We start from the raw sequence: 17,493 nt of genomic DNA on the forward strand, positions 1-17,493 counted from the left end.
TGTCTGCATGCATCTTATTGAGCATTTTTGCTTCTGTTCATCAGGGAGATTGATCTTTATTTGTTATTATACCTTCACCTGGTGGCAGGGTAATATTAGCTTTGTAGAAATAATTCAGATGTGTTTCATTTGTTTTCTGTTTCATGTAGTAATTTGAGAAGGATTGGTTTTAAGATTATTTTTATTTTATGTGTATGAGTGTTTTGCCAAAATGTATGTATATGTACAGTGTATATATACCAGGTGCCCTCAGAGGTTAGATCTACTGGAACTAGACTTGTAAATGCTTATGAAACAGCATGTGGGTCTTCAGAACTAAACCTGGGTCATCGTCAAGAGCAGTCAGTGTCCTTAAATGATAAAAAATTCTTCCCTCAAACCCAAGGAAATTTGTAGGATTAAAGATGTGAACAACCACTCTTGATTTTAACTATAGAGTTATAAACAGGAGCTTAAAAAATCTAGAATGAATTATAGATATTTGAGTTACTAGTCAAATTTTGGATGTTGTGTATTGTTCTTGTTTTTGTATTTTTTTTTTCAAGGTAGGTTTTCACTGTGCAGTTCTGGCTGTCCTAGAACTAACTCTGTAGACCAGCCTCCTGAACTCACAAAGATTCTGTGGCCTCTGCTTCCCGAATCCTGAGATCAAAGGCCTTTGCCACCACTGCCTGGCCAGATTTTGGAATTTTAAAGATCATTTTTCTTGAACAGTTTTGTGGCTTGACAGTATAGATTTGAACTTTCTACTCTGTTCAGTTAAACTTGTATTGCATAATATATTTTCTATGATCAGATCATTAATAAAGGGCTTTGCTACTAAGAGGTGCTGTGAAGGTCTGGGGTGCTGAGGGTCTGTTGTTTGTGTTGCTGCAACCCCTGTGCCTGCTGGACAGACATACGGAGCTTTACCCCAGGCCTGGATGTGGGTAGATAGAAACATTTTAAAGAAGTTTTGTAGAATATATATATACATATATATATATATATGTATATATATATTCTATTTTGTAACTTTTCTGTACATGAGATTCCTTTAAAATGTTCTTGTATTTTTAGGTGAAGGTTTGATTTTTTTTAAGATTCTACTTTTTATCATCATACTATATGCAGTATATATACAGAGTTATATACAGTATATAATAGCTTGGTAGAAAGCTAGAAACATTTTAAATATTTACAAGACTTTCAATATTGTGAATTACTTTCCTTTGTGCTTTCCTAGGCTTGCTAAAGTTTTGCACTGTGGGATTTTGTGGAATTGGGAGCCTAATTGATTTCATTCTTATTTCAATGCAGGTAAGTTAGTTTCATTGTGGAATGTAAACTATAGTCAACATGGGAGTTTGGTGCTCCTCTCTTGGTGTATGTAACACTTCAGGTACTTTAGGAAACAAAGGGTGTGTATGCTTTACAGCTTTTCTGGGTTCTGGGCTAAGGGATCAGGTTGCGGTATCAGTGAACATTTCTCAAACTGTAGCTCTGTAAGCCATAGGATGCTTATTTCTAGGAGGACTGCATGTTCAAAGGTGACTGTGGATATGGGTTCAAGTGAGTTAGAGATTTCTTTACTTGAGAGTTTCCTGAAATCTTTATAATTTTACAGTATTTTTTTTTTTTTTTTGGTTTTTCGAGACAGGGTTTCTCTGTGGTTTTGGAGCCTGTCCTGGAACTAGCTCTTGTAGACCAGGCTGGTCTCGAACTCACAGAGATCCGCCTGCCTCTGCCTCCTGAGTGCTGGGATTAAAGGCGTGCGCCACCACCGCCCGGCGAGATAGAATAATTACAGATCAAACAAGGGAGAAGCTAGAAGTAGTGACTTATTAGGCAGTATTTGTCTCCCTTTAGGACCTTAGTGTATTGAGCTGCTAGAACAAAACACCTTAGAATGGGTCATTTATTTTATTATTTTATCTGTTGTTTAGTTTTTAATTGTGTGTATGTGTGGACATGGCCTTGAGAGGACAACTCCATGTAATCGGGTCTCTCCACCACCTTCATACTGGCTCTAGAAATCAAACTCAGGTCTCCAGGCAAGTACTTTCCCTACTTACTGAGCCATCTTGCTGACCCTTTTTGTGTTTTGTTTTGTTTGGTTGGAGATTGGGTCTTGCTATATAGCCCATACAGACCTGGAACAGTCCGCTCTTGTCAAAGCCCCAACCTCTTAAATCCAGCACATTAAGAACTAGATTTGAGGGACACATTCACATTGTAACAAGTCCTTAGGTCAAATTTCAAAATTCCTGGGTTATGAGGACCAATGAGTAAAAATGAAAGCTTACATGATAAACTGTGCAGAGTGGGCACAATAGCTTACCAGGTAAAAGCCCTTGCTGCCAAGCTTGAGACCTGTGCTCAATTCCTGGGACCCCATGTAAAGGTGGAAGGAGAGAACCAACTCCCACAAGTTATCTTCTGATTTCTACCCGTGTGCCATGGCTTGTGTACCCACACCTGCCACCGAGCCCTACTCACACAAAATAAATGTAATTAAGAATAAATTAATGGGGCTAGAGAGAAGGCTCAGAGGTTACGAGCACTGACTCCTCTTTCAGAGGATCCAGGTTCAATTCGCAGCACCCATATGGCAGCTCACAACTATCTGTAACTCCAGTTCCAGGGCATCCACCACTTTCACACCAGAACACATAAAATAAAGTTAAATTATTTTTAAAAAAGAATAAATAAACAAATAAATGAATTCTCTACAGTGTGATGCTGTCATATAGACAGGTGTAGTGAGCAACTGTACTCAGGGATAGTAAGTTTGAGTCCTTGCCCAGAGGACTTTACAGTCTTAACTATCCTAAGAGAGTTTTGATAGAATATTCTACTTTTTAACAGAAATATTTCCTTGGGAACCAAGACTTTGAATAAAAAGAATTTTATTTTTAAGTCATCTGTGGTGGCTCATGCCTGTAATCCTGGCACTTGGAAGATTGAGGCAGGAGTTTGAAACCAGCCTGGGCTACACAGAAAGTTCAGGACAGTTTGTCTCGAAACAAACAAAGCAATGTTGATTCTATCTTGAGTAATTTTTTTTCAACTTTGCTAAAATGTTGAAGATCCTAGGCTTTTCTGTTTACCTTAGAACATAAGCATGAGGGCCATGGGTGATGATCAGAGAAAGGCAGCCCGTTGAGTGAGAAGCCCCGCATACCCTTGCCCTCTGGCATGCCTGCTGCAGACTGAAGGAGAAGTAAATGTGCTCCTCCTAATCCACCAGTGCTGGAGCGCTGACCAGCTTCCACAGTGGATGCCCAGTGTGGCTCAGCAGTGCACAGAAGCACACGACTGATAAATATCGCAAATAGTCACGTGTTCCCACATTGCTTGTTTAACCCTAGGGTCATTTATTCGGAGAAATAAATTAGATAACTAAGGTGACTAATGATTTCTATTAGTTTTGCTTTGGCTTAATTAGGTAGATTCAGTTCACTTACCCTCTGGGGGCATTTAGTGTCTTAATAACAAATGTTTAGAACTGGTCCGACCAATCCCTAAGCTGTGTTTTCCTTAGGAGACATCATGCTGAGTTTTACTACTGAAAGAATAATATTTTTTTGCTGGGCAGTGGTGGTGCACGCCTTTAATCCCAGTACTTGAGAGGCAGAGGCAGGCGGATTTCTGTGAGTTTGAGACCAACCTGGTCTACAGAGTAAGATCTAGGACTGGTTCCATAGCTACTGAGAAACCCTTTCTTGAAAAACCAATAATAATAATAATAATAATAATAATAATAATAATAATAATAATAATAATATTTTTATTAGTCATTTAGATTAAAATTATCAGTTGTTAAAATCAAATGAAATTGAGTGTCCAAATCCACAAATTCTGGTACTTATGTAGACATTCTTATGCTAATTCAACTGTGATCCTGGTAAGATGTTTTTCATACCTTTATATAAAAAATAAACATGCAGAAAAGTCAGTATGGACACAGTGGAATTCAACTTTTAGGAGCTATAAATGTCTTTGTCTGGGCTGTTGGGATGGACATGGCTGCATTATTGTCTTACGGTAGACAGTGGAGTCAGTTGCTTCTTCACTGGCTTGATAGCTCCCTGGGGTATGATTTGATCTGCTCAGTATTTTGTCCTGTCACAGTATTAATATTTGCATTCTTTTTATGGAGAAAGATAGAAGTAGAAAAAAGGTATGTTGGCTCATGACTGTAATCTGAGTACTCATGGGTGAAATAATCTTCAGTTGAAGGCTAACTAGGGCTACCTTATGTATCCTAGCTACACAGTGAAACCATGTTTCAACAAAACAAACACACAAAAAAAAACCCAATAAAACCCAAGTTGTATCAGTTAAAACACTTGTTTAATCCTAGCACTTAAGAGGTTGAGGATGGAGGAGTAGGAGTTCTAGGTCAGTCTGGACAACACGAGACCCTGACTTAAAAAAGAAAAAGCAAGACCGTTAGTGCTTATCTGTTCATTTGTTTGTGGTCCTGGAACCCAAGCCCAGAACCTTGCACATGCTTACTTTTAAATGCTCTGCCACTGACCTACATCCCTAGCCCTTCTCTTTATCTCTTAATCCATTCATGACATTTTAAATATACATAATAGTTGAGTTATCTAAGAAGCATGGTGTCAACTACAGTGCAGTCCATTAAGTGGGGACCATATGTGTTACTAAAGTTTAGGTAATAAACTACTAGTAGTTTATTACTAGTAGCTACATTTTTTCATTTAGTTTATTTTTATTGAAATGTCACGTGAATATGTCTAAAAAATTTATTTTACAATAATAGAATCAAATGCTTAAAATTGCAGACACAAACATCACAAAGTTCAAGTAAGCTTTTTGTATGTAGTAAATACTTAGCAGAGTAACCAAAACTACCTTATTTAAATGGACAGTTCAAAGCGTTGATTACATTCAGTAATACTGAGCAAGCATCACTGTATCTGTTTACAAAACTTTTCTGTCACCAATAAAGAGTAACTACCACCTCCTTTCTCCAAATGGTAGCCTCTAGTTTCTCTGTCATCGTGAACTGTACTATATATTTCATATAAGTGGAATCAGACAATAGAGACAGTATTGGTCCTTTTTGTGTCTGGCTTAGCATCTATCAGAACTTCATTCCTTTTAATTACATACACATCTTTTGGTATGAATAATTATACGTGCCATCACACACACCTACTCTATACTTTAAGTATGTATCTGCTGGCTCTTGGCTGCCTGAATAATGCTGATATCAACATTTACACACAAATATCTAACTAAGTCTTACTCCATTCTTATAACTATAGATCTAGATGCCTTGGGAAAAGGTAAACTTGTGCGTGTGTGTGTGTGTGTGTTTGAATGTGGAATTAAGAACTGAAAGCTAACTTGGGAGGCAGAGGTAGGCGGATCTCTGTGAGTTCGAGACCAGCCGGGTCTACAAGAGCTAGTTCCAGGACAGGCTCCAAAGCCACAGAGAAACCCTGTCTCGAAAAACCAAAAAAGAAAAAAAAAAAAAAGAACTGAAAGCTAGACACATGCTCAGCCACTGACCTATACCCAAGTGCAAAGTAAGTTTTTATATAAAACTAAACACAGCCAGCAGTGGTGGCATACACCTTTAATTCCAGTGTTTGGGAGGCAGAGGCAGGTGGATCTCTTAAGTTTAAGGCCAGCCTGGTGTACAGAGTGCATTTAAGAACAGCCAGGGATACAAAGAGAAACCCTGTCTTGAAAAAAATGAAAATAAAAAAAACAAAAACAAAACCTAAACCCAGAGAAATTCTGTTTTTAAAAGGATACAGTAGGCTAAATGAAGTTAACAGACTGAAAGGATGACAGCAGAAAGAATGCTCCAGACTAACCAAAGAATAATAGCTTAGTAGGAAAGCGTAAGAAATTAATAGGCAATGGAGAAAATAGGTTATTCACAAAACTAATAAACAAATAAATCTTCCTGAGCATGTACTCAGAAAACTCATGTTCCTGCCTTCCAGGGAACCTGCACAAAGATGTCTACCACAGCTCTGTTTGTAGTCTGCCCTCTGTTAGGGAAATCCTTTGTGACGTTAGACAGCAGTTATAATAGCACATGTATACACAGCCGCATGAAAATGAGTTGAAATCATAGTTTACTGTGTTAATTTTTGCCAGGTCTGGTGGCTCGGGCCTATAATCCTGGCTATTTGGGGAGCTGAGGCAGGGTGACGGCAAGTTCAAGGCTAGCCGGGGCTCCAGAATGAGTTCAAGGCTGGCCTATGCCAGTTAGTGAAACCCTGTATCAAAAGAAAGTGAAGATACTGTATCCATGAGAATGCTTAGCGGCTTGCCAAGCATGCAGGAGTCTGATTGAAATCCCACCCTAGTACTCAAACAAGCAAAAAAAGAAAGAAAAGAGTTTTCAGTTATAAAGATACTATTACGTAAATTTTAAGAAGAATTTTTTTTTCTTGTTCAGGGGGTTGGGAGTGGCATTTCAAGGCATGGTTTCTCTGTGTAGCCTTGGCTGTCCTGGAGCTCTCTCTGTATACCAGGCTGGCCTCGAATTTAGAAATCTGCCTGCTTCTGCCTCCCAAGTACTGGAATTAAAGATGTGTGTCACTACCGTCTGGCTGGTAGAATTTTTTAAACATTTATTTTTATTTTATGTATATGAGAGTTTTGCTTTCACATGTCTGTGTACTGATGCCTTCCTGGTGGACACAGGGGCCAGGATTGTGGATGTTAGATCCCCTCAAATTGAAGTTACAGACAGTAGTAAGCCACTATGTAGGTGCTACAGAGCAGCCACTGCTTTTAGCTGCTAAGCCAGCCCTCCAGCCCCACTGTTACGTAAATTTAAAGTAGATAGTTATTCAAAGAATGCCACATTTCTAAGAATAAGTACGAGCCAAATCACATGGCAGTTCAGTGTGCCTGTTGTGTGTGTAGGTAGCTGTGAGTAAGAGTGGGTGGGAGTAGGTGAGAGTGTATATTGCATAGGGGGGTTATCTTGGTGTACTGTGTGGACCCTAATCCAGTGTGATAATTTTCCCGAGAATGACAGTTGACTCCAGAAGCTTGAAGCATCTGTCTTCACGAACTGTAAATGTCTATTACCTACAAAATGGGTTACAACAGCTTTAGGAAACTGCTGGGTTTAAATTCCATGGCTGTAGGGCTTTTTACTAAGGAGACAGTATGTGCGTGTGTGGAGGCACATGGCATGGCATACATGTAGAGGTCAGTGGACAACCCTGTGGAATTTGATCTCTTCTTCCATCACGGGCTCCAAGAATTGAACTCAGGCTTTCTAGCAAGGCAACAAACACCTTTATTCTCTGCAACATCCCATTGACCCCAAAAGTGCTTCTTACAGTATGTTGGCCCTTTTGATCACCAGCTTGTATGACAAGGATCTTTGAAGAACTAACAAATACTTAAGGGAGCCAGGTAGTGGTGGTACACACCTTTAATTCCAGCATTTGGGTAGCAGAGACTGGTGATCTCTGTGAGTTTGAGGCCAGCCTGGCCAATAGCCAAGCCCACACAGAGAAACTGTCTCAAAAACCAAAACCAAAAGAAAAATAAATTTAAAAAATTAAAAAAGATAAATAGCTTAAGGGAAAATTAATGCTGTAATATGATTGCTACATTATATTCAGAATTGAGCTCCATTCTTGTAAACTATACTGAGTGCTGTCTTCAGTACAGGAAAGGGGAAGGCAACCAACAGACTAACCCAAAGCATTTTCTGCAAGTTAGTGACTAACATATTGTAAAACATCTGTGCTTAAAATGAGCTTGCAGACGGGCGTGTTAGAAATGCATGCTATTGAGAAGTCACACAATCATGGATCACCTCCTTTCTAACATTTGTATATTTTTCTTCAGTGAGTAAACAATTGTCAGGAAAGATAGTACAGGAAGGAAAAGATAATAGAACAACAGGCTCAGTTCCAGTCTGATCATACACCCCGACCTGTTTTTACAGTGCATGTGGCCTCTTCCCCCTAGTTGAGCTTCACTTCTTTGTTTTCTTAATAAAGTCACAGAATATGTTGTCTTCTAATCACCCATTTTTCTCTTAGCTTAATGTTCCTGGTAATTCTTCATGACCCTGGCTACAAAAAAGTCACAGATGCATTAATTTTTACTAAATTTATACATAGCATCCATAAATGTCAGACAAGTTAATTTACTCTTTAGGAATTAAGTCAACATGCATAGCAGCAGCTGACGTGGTGTCTGGCTATGTAAGAATTAGTTGAATCCACACTAGAGGAAGCTCCCCGTTGGCAGGGATGGTATCTTAGTCGCTATTACATGCAGAATGTTTGGAGCCTTCCTGGAATAGAGAAGGAATTAAGTGTTTGTTGAGTTGTTTTTGTTTTTATGAGATGGGTTCTCCTTTATGTAACCCTAGCTGGCCTCGAGATCTTGTGTTCAAGCAATTCAATTCCTGGGTTTCCCTGCCTCAGACCCCAACCCCAGACTTATAGCTGCGTACTTTTGCATTCAGCCTTTTTAGGTTTTGAGGTTGAATGAACTATTTATTAACTTTTTAAAACTAGAGTCTTTTTTGTTTTTATCTTTTAGATTTATTTTATGAGTTGTGAGTGTTTTCCCTGCACGTATGTATGTGTACCACATGTGTGCCTGGTGCTCTCTAAGGTTAGAAGAGGGTATCAAATCCCTGGGAACGGAGCTGTGAATGGTTTTAACTACCATGTAGGTGTTAAGTCCCAAAGCCAGGTCCTCTGCCTGAGCTGCAACTGCTCATAACTGCTGTGCCATCTCTGCAGACCCTGTTTGTTTATTTTTGTGAGTCTTTCTGTGTGGGTCTGGCTGGCCTTGTGCTGTTGGAATCCCCTTTCTGTTCTTCTCCAGGAGGACAGGTTCACATCTCAGCAGCTAGCTCTGCCATCACTTAAGTGAGAAGTGCTAATGAGAGCTTTCTTTAGTTGTATAACCCTTAGAAGATTATTTTTAAGTCTGTACCCTCTGTATATTTTTAAATTGACATTTAAGTGTTCCATCATAAATTTGAATAGCTGCATAGGATGTCATTTCAAATATTGACATGTTTAAATAAAACTGTTACATCAATTTTTAAATGTCCCCAACAGAGTATAAATACCACAAATTTTAAATGTCAGTTACTTTATAAAGAAAGGAATATACTCTTCACAAACTATAATAATTTTTTTACTTAAAATATGAAATGTTTTTATGTAAAGGTTCTGGAAAAATGAGATAATTGTACCTGGCGTTCAGGGTGACACAACCTTGACTGGTAGAGGTGCATACTGGGCGTTTGCAATGATCCCATCCCAGCACACCATGGGCCCCAAACATTCTGCCAAACTGTTGTATTTCTTCCCACATGAAAACTTTCCCACCCATCCCCCAAGATCAATAAACTCTAATAATTATCAGAAATGTTCTTTAAATGCCCCTTTAAACATCTTAGAAACAACAGCCAACCCTGACATACCGACAGAAACTTAGGAAACTATTTTCCATGCAGTTAATTACCACAAAGTACTGCATTGTGTGAGGTCCCTTGGTAGCCCATCTTTTCATTCTAACAGTCTAATCTGAAGTTGCATATGCAGGCTCCTCATTTAGAGCTACTCCCATGATGTGGGAGTGCTGGCTCTCATTCCTTCATCTGTAATTATCTAGCCATAGTCATAAGCCACATACAGGCCAGTGAAAGTCCCTCCCTGGAACTGGTGTGTAGATAGTGAAGGAGAGAAGTATATTGGAGAAGGCTGTGGGAATACATGCTGGCATTGGTGGCCTGCAGAGAGAACAAAAGCAGAACATAGAGTGGGGAGGCCAGAGTAAGGGGCACAGAATGCAGACTGGAACCCAGTTCTTCTCACCCCTTTTCATCCTGGGAGCTCTCTGGGTCTCTTTCCCCTTCACCTACTTTGTTTTCTTCTTAGACTTTTCCTCCTTTACCTACTTTGTTTTTATTTTTTTGTGTGTGTGTCTACTGAAATAATTTTATTGCCTACTAATAAAAGTAATCTTTTATCTTTTGTAAAGGAAAAGGGCTAACTTTAAATTCTCATCTTTTCTAGATTGTTGGACCTTCAGATGGAAGTAGTTACATTATTGACTATTATGGAACCAGACTTACAAGACTCAGCATTACTAATGAAACATTTAGAAAAACACAGTTCTACCCATAAGTGTTTGAGAAGAGGATCAGTAAGTGCATATCTGTCTCACCTTAATTCTGTGTTTCTCATGGACTTGTGAGGTGGTGGGACCATAGGAAGATTTCAGGGATCACTTAGTGCTCTAAACCTCCCGCTGCCTGTATCAGCAAGTTCAGGTCCACGTCTGTGTCCCCAGTCCACTGACAGCACTCTTGTGCTGCTCAAGCTCTCACAGTTTCCTGCCAGACTTGGTTCTATGCAGGCTCCTTGCTTTCAGAGAATATTGTTTTGAGCATGAAAATATTGTATAGTGGTTACGGTGAGGTGTGCTGTACTTGTTCCTCCATGAAGTGCTTTCTGCTGTCCCTCTCTTTGGACCAAGATAGTCGTTTGTTTCAGTTTTGATTTGGTTTTGAGAAGTGTTTTTTTCTCTTCTTCTTCTTCCTCCTTTCTCTTCCTCCTCCTTTCCTTTCCCCTTCCTCTTCCTCTTCTCCTAAGTTATTCTTTGACAATTTCACACCTGTATGTATGTTCTGGTCTGGTCACATTCACCTCTCCACCCTCTGTTATCTACTTCCCATCTCCACTGCTCTGCCTCCCTCCTCCTAACAGGTTCCCCTTTTGTTTTGTGATAACACTGCATGAGACACCAACCTCTGGGACAGGGATTATTACCAGTAACTGCACTGCAGAGGACAAAGACTCCCCCATCCCTTCAGCCATCAAGTGCCAATAGCTCTCCTGGGAGGAGGCTCTTTTCCCATCAGTGACTAAACATTGATGACCTGTTTCTTTTCTTTTCTTTTCTTTTCTTTTTTTTTTTTCAGTGCTGGGGATTGAACCCTGTGCCTATCCCATGCCAGGCAAGTTCTCCACCACTGAGCTCCATCCCTGTCCTGTTTCTTGGTTTTTCCAGATAGATATCAGTAGAAAGTTTAGAGTGACCTATAACTTGCTATGTTTCCTAGCATGACCTCAAGCTCCAGGTTCTCTTGTTTGCACCTACCGAATGATAAGATTATAAGTTTGTGCCAACGCTCTAATATTAATAGGGTTCTTAACCTTCCCTTCCTTCTTCCCTAAATCCAAAATGGAACACCTAAACCCTCACTCCCTGTAAGTACTAAAGATTGGCTCTACCCATGAGGTTACTAACAGGTTTCAGTCTAGTAGGTCTCCCAGCTAGAATGAGAGGTGCTGTAGTCTTCCTGGTTGATATCTGCTACTACAAATATTTAGTCCTTTAATATGTCAATCTAGTTAATGATTTTTCAGTGCTGTCTGGTTGTTCTCAGAAGGACATGGGTAGGTCAGGAAATCTGTTTCCTGATACATTTGATCTCTATTATAAAGATAGAGAAGTATTGTAAAGCATATAGGTAGCATGTATGGCACTTTTTACATTAAAACCCACCTTCAGCTGTCCATCTACTCTCAGACAGGCTGAAGAAAGGTAGGTTGGATGTCCAGACCCCGTCACAGAACACCATCTCAGAGACTTGTTCTAGAGGTCAGGAAGTGAAGAGACATTGTTCTGTGTATTGTGGTGTATAAACAGAATATAACACATAAGTTTGCCTAACAAGTAGATTATTTTTCTTATATTGAAATTATTGAGTATATATTGTTATAGGATTGAATAGTGACCATTATGGCAAAATACAAAACTGTCTAAAAAGTTTCCAAATTTTCACTATAGTCAAGACTGGCCTGAAACTTACTGTGTGGCCTAGGCTAGCCTCAAACTCTTCATTCTGCCGTTCAAGCTTCCTGAGGGCTGGGATAACAGGCATAAGCCTCCATACTTGGTTTCAAATCCTTTCTTATAGAGCACCCAGTGCTCTCCCAAAGGACTTGAGTTTACTTACAAGTAGCCGATTTGGACTTGAGTTTACTTACAAGTAGCCGATTTGGGTGGTTCATAGCTGCCCATGTCTCCATTCCAGGGTTTCCAGTACTGTCTTCTGGACCCTTAGAGAAGCTGCAGTTGCATGAGTACCCCCGCCACACACAAATATATAATTAAAAATAAAGTAATGGTGTACCTGTGGAACATGCCTGCCGTGTTATCCATGTGGAATGTGCTTGCCATGGTGTACCTGTGGAAGTCTGGTCTCTCCCACCGTGCGCATTCTGGAGTTTGAACTCACCTCATCTGGCTTGGTGGCCAACACCTTTACTCACTGAGCCATCTCTCCCTCCCACCCTTGTGATCTTTTTTATAGCATATAAAACTACTGTAAGAGTAAGGGGGAAATGTCTTGAGCAGATAAAGTGTTCAAGTGTCCATCCTGACCTAGGAGCAATGCCTAGCATGCCCAAGGCCACATTGCATCCCCAGCTGAAAAGGGAAAGAAACAGAAATGTGTCTGTGTAACCTTATGGGAGCATTGTTTAACTTTCTTTTCCTTTTTTGTTTTAGGATTTGAGCCTCCTTGATTTCCATAGAGAGCCCCATATATGTGGAATTCCAGATTTTCCTTTTCCTTAAGTACCACTTTTGGGTGTGGATGATATTTTGGTGTGTGCTCAATTTTGATTTGTTGATTTAGCTAAAAGTATTATTCCTAGATTTATTTAATAGTCTGTCTCAAAAATCAGTATAATAGTTTTTCGTGGGCTTCTGTCTCTATGAGATAGCGACCCTATTCCTGTTACTGTTATTGTTTTACTGTACTGTCCTTTACATGTCACGTGTCATTTTTATTTGTGAAAAATAAAAATTATAACTTATTGACATTTTATTCCCCTGTTATTAAGAAAACCTTCTTATCATCAAACAAAACTGTCTTCCACATTGTGATCCTTTGAAGCAGTCAGTTCATGGTGTGAACAAGCAGGGTTCATACTGGTTGGGGCTACAGTGTCCTATGTGTTGGCCCACTGGGATGCTGCAGCTTTTAGTTCTGTGTTGTGTGATGCCCTGGGAGCTGAGGATCATCGGTCCAGGGACTGGGAGGCACGTGGATACTTCTTGTCTCTGAGATGTGAATTTTGTCTATTTTGCTTGGAGAGTGACACACCAGCTATGGAAGGCCAGGTATGACTACTCCAGCTCACTGCAGTTACAGCTGACACTGGGTGAACTGGTGGGAGCGCCAACTAGAACTAGATGATGGCTGTCCGCCATCTGTAAACACTGCCAGGCAGGTGCCAGCACACTGGGCTCTGAAGGAAGCAGCCCCTGTGTTTTGGCGCCCAGTTTTCTTACCGTGTAAGAGGGGCTTTAAGAAGATGAAAACCAGCTGGGTGGTGGTGGCACACACCTTTAATCCTAGCACTCAGAAGGTAGAGGCAAGAGATCTCTGAGTTTGAGGCCAGTCTGGTCTACAGAGTGAGTTTTAGGACAGCCAGGACTACACAGAAGCCCTATCTCAAAAACAAACAAATAAAAAACAAAACAATAAACAAACAACTACAACCAAAAAAGGGGATGAAAAGGTTACCTTGATTTCTGCATGAACATTGTTGTCATTAATTTGACTGGGAGAGCTAATATTTGCATTTTTTTTTTAAAGGCAGAATATCACAGCCCAGGTTGGCCTTGAACCTACTGTGTAGTCCAGGATGACCTTGAAGATGTAATACACCTGCCTCCACCTCCCAAGTGTTAGGATGATCATATCCACCATCATACCCAGTTTGTGTGGTGCTGGGGATCAAGCCAGGTCTTCATGTATGTAGACGGGTACTCTACCTGCTGGGCTACATTCCTCGACCCCAAAGCAGGCACGTCTCAAAGTGTCTGTTTAAATACACTGTATTACAAAGAGTTATTGACTTTCTTTTCAGTGCACTTCCATGACAAGAACACTTTTGTCCATTTCTCTGTTGCATTATATATGAAATGTGTTTACAGATGTTTCTTCTGTTACTCATTTTTATTCTCTTCATCAGTTTTTCCTTTTGTCAAGCGTTTCATCATAACTGTCTATTAGTATGTATGAATTTTATATGATTACCCTAGCTTTTAAAGTAGTAGGCAGAATTATGAGGTTCATTTACTCCTAATCCCTCAAGGGTAAATGGAATAAACCCCTTCCGTCCTGCAGAAACATCTAGTGCCCTGTAGTGGTCATTTACAGATGCACCTGAAAGGGTTAATGCTGTTTCCAGGAGTAACTGTACCCAGACACTTTGTTCTTAGTCCCAGCTTTTGCTTCTATTATAGAAGGCCAAGTCTATAATAAGACCAAGGTAATTTATAAGACGCAGAAGTCACTTTTTCACAGTGCTGGGGGCTTGGAAATTGAATATTGAGGTGCTGAACTGTATCATGACATGGCAGGGAGAGAACAAGTAAACGAACTCAGGTTTCCCACCCTCCTGACTTCATGATCCCTACTATACCCCAAAGGCTTTACCAATATACTACCATATATACTATCCATACTCTACCAAGTAAGTGAGTTTAGGGATGAATTAAAGTGATAAGACCACATAAATAAACTAAAGCGCCTTCTTAGAGATGTCACAGACTTAGATCTCAGCCAGCATTTATTCACAGGTCCACAAAGATTGTCAGAAATATACATTTATGAGCATGGTTTGTTTTACACAAAATTTTTTTCCCTCTCTTCTTTCCTTCCTTCCATACACTGTCCGTCCATCTGCTGTCTGCCTGGCTGCCCTCCCTTCCTTCATCCCCTCCAAGTCCTGCATACCCACCAGGGTCTTGTGCATGCTCGGTGAGCACTGTGCCCTTGAGCTGCATCCTTAGATCTTCCCACCTTATTTTAACCTAAATGCTTAAGAACATGTCAAGTAGTTTGTTAGGCACCCAGAAAGCTAAAGAATTTGTTTCTTTTAGGAATTTCATTGTATTATACGGAGCTACTGGAGGCCATCTTCATTGCAAATCTGCAATGTACTTTAAGCTTATTTTCCCCACAACCACTGCCCTGACCACGTCACTCCCTTCCGTTAGTTCTCTGTTTCTCTGGTCTAGTGGTTCTCAATGCTGTGGCCCTTTAATACAGTTCCTCACGTTGTGGTGACCCTTACCCATAAAGTTATTTTCATTGCTACTTCAGTACTAATTTTGCTACGGCTATGAATCATGATGTGAATCTGTTTTCCGATGGTCTCAGATGACCCTGTGAAAGGGCTCTTCAATCTGGGGTCACGACCCACAGGTTGAGAAACCGCTGCTCCAGATGGTGTCTCATCTGTACATAGAGAAAATGTGAGCTCTGTTTTTTAAATTTAATCCTTGTGTGTGTTGTTTTTGTATGTGTGGTGTGTCTGTGGGTGTCTGCACACCACGTGCGTGCAGAGGACAGGGTAAGACGCTGTGTATTCTGTATAGCTCCCTGCCCTTTTGCTTTGGGACGGGCTGTCACTGAACCGGAAGCTCGCTGTTATGTCAGAAGATCTTTGGTCCTAGTGTGGGGTTGCTGGACTCAAGTCTATGTCCCACTGTGCTGGAGGTTCCAGGACAGGTCCTCGTGCTCTCAGAGGAAGCCACCTCTCCAGCCTCCCAGTCCTCCTGGTTGTAAGGATCCCACATTTCCCCACACACTACTTCTCTGTTTATGTACATCCAGGCTGGTTCCCTGACCGAGCTGTTGTGAACAGAGCTGCAGTAAAATGGGTGTGTGCTTTTCCTTGTGATTTGCTGACGTGGGATTTCTGAGTAGTACTTGGGGGTGGTGTAGCTGTGTCATATAGCAGGCCTATTTTTAATTTGTGGGGAGTCTCCATATCGATTTCCACAGTGGACTCACTTATATTCCCATCAGTGGGTAAGGGCTGCTTTTTGTCCACATCCTCACCATCTTTAGTTGTTTGTTTGTTTGTTTTTATGACTGCTAAAGCATCTTATAGCAAGAAACCAGCAAGGGGGAAAGTGAGTTCTGAAAAACCAGGCCTCTCTTTCAAAAGGCGCATGCCCAGGGCTGCCCTGTGTTTCTTCCCTCCGCAGGCATTAGCCAGCAACCCTTGCGCTTTTTCACAACTATTCGCAAAACTGATGCATCTGCTGAAGAACTTTGGAAAACACTGTTTCTGCTAGTTTGTTATGCATGCTTATACATTTTTCTCACAGATGATACACTGCACACTTTTATGACAGCTTCACCTTGTAAAAAATTTTTTGTCTCAATATTTTTATTTGTATTTTGTTTACATTTATATTTAAATAAAGATATATATTGCATTTATTTTATCTTACATATATATGTGTATGTGTGTTGGGTGTGTGCATTGCTTACCTGTGGAGGTCAGAGGACAGCCTGCAGGAACTACTTACCTCTCTCTACCATGTGGATCTGGGATTAAGCTCAGACGATCAGGCTTGGCAGCAAATGCCTTGACCCGGTACTCACAGAACCATCTAGCCAGCCCTCAATAAATACTCTTTAAAAAAATTTTTTTTGTGGTTGTTGCTGAGACAGCATCTTACTATTTAGCCCTAACTGGCCTGTGGTTCTATGATGTAGACCAGCCCTTAAACTCACCTTTGCTTCCTAAGTGCTTGGATTAAAAGCATATGGCACATGATTGGCAACAAAATTGCTGCAGAATGTTCTATGTCTGTACCAAATTTATGCAATCCTTTGTCACTATCCCAGCAATACTGACCAGTTATGACTTTTGCCCTAGAGTTGGAATCTACCTGTCTTAGTTAGGGTTTCTGATGCTGCAATGAAACACTATGACCGAAAAGCAAGTTGGGGAGGAAAGGGTTTATTTGACTTAAACTTCCACATTGCTGCTCATCATTGAAGGAAGTCAGGACAGGAACTCTAACAGGGCAGGAAGCTAGAGGCAGGAACCGATTCAGAGACCACAGAGGAATGTTGCTTACTGGCTTGCTCTCATGGCTTGCTTAGCTTGCTTTGTAGAACCCAGGACCACCAGCCCAGGGATGGCACCACCTATAATGGACTGGGCCCTCCCCCATCAATCACTAATTAAGGAAATGCCTTACAGCTGGATCTTACGGCGGAATCTTCTCAATTGAGGTCAAGTTGATATAAGACTAGCTGGCACATTACCTCAGGTTGCTAGACTTGCAGAACACACAAACAGCTTCACTCAGAGTTATGAGCCGGGGTTTCGGTTTTGTTTTGTTTTAGAATTTCTTATGTGCAGTGTCAGATAAGCAGGGTAATGGAGGAGAAAAGTGCAGACTAAGTGTGAATGGTGCATTGCAGAAGCCTGGGCCTGCTCTTTGCTCTCCACTTAGGCCACTGCTTGTATTGGTTTTTGATTGCTGTTTCTCACTTCTGAGGGCCTGGGCAGGGACAGGAGCAGAGCTCTAGAACCCTACACCTGGAGAAAAGTGCAGGCTGTAGGGTTGGGAGGGAAGTAACAAGTCCAAGTGACAGAATGTCAGATGCTTGGCTGTTACTGAGTTGCTCACCAG

General features: G+C 40.8%; 1 protein-coding gene across 1 annotated transcript in view; it reads left to right on the forward strand.

The window, feature by feature from the left end:
- Positions 1-16,295, forward strand: part of Tm2d1 (TM2 domain containing 1) — a 36,476-nt gene extending 20,181 nt beyond the window's left edge. The window contains exons 5-7 of the mRNA XM_057783544.1: positions 1,226-1,299; positions 10,044-10,173; positions 12,547-16,295. Of these exons, the coding sequence (XP_057639527.1) occupies positions 1,226-1,299; positions 10,044-10,154 (185 nt within the window). The 3' untranslated portion in view covers positions 10,155-10,173; positions 12,547-16,295. The remainder of the gene's footprint in view (positions 1-1,225; positions 1,300-10,043; positions 10,174-12,546) is intronic.
- Positions 16,296-17,493: the final 1,198 nt, after the last annotated feature.

This window comes from Chionomys nivalis, chromosome 11 (assembly GCF_950005125.1).
Source record: "Chionomys nivalis chromosome 11, mChiNiv1.1, whole genome shotgun sequence".
Taxonomy (NCBI): Eukaryota; Metazoa; Chordata; class Mammalia; order Rodentia; family Cricetidae; genus Chionomys; species Chionomys nivalis.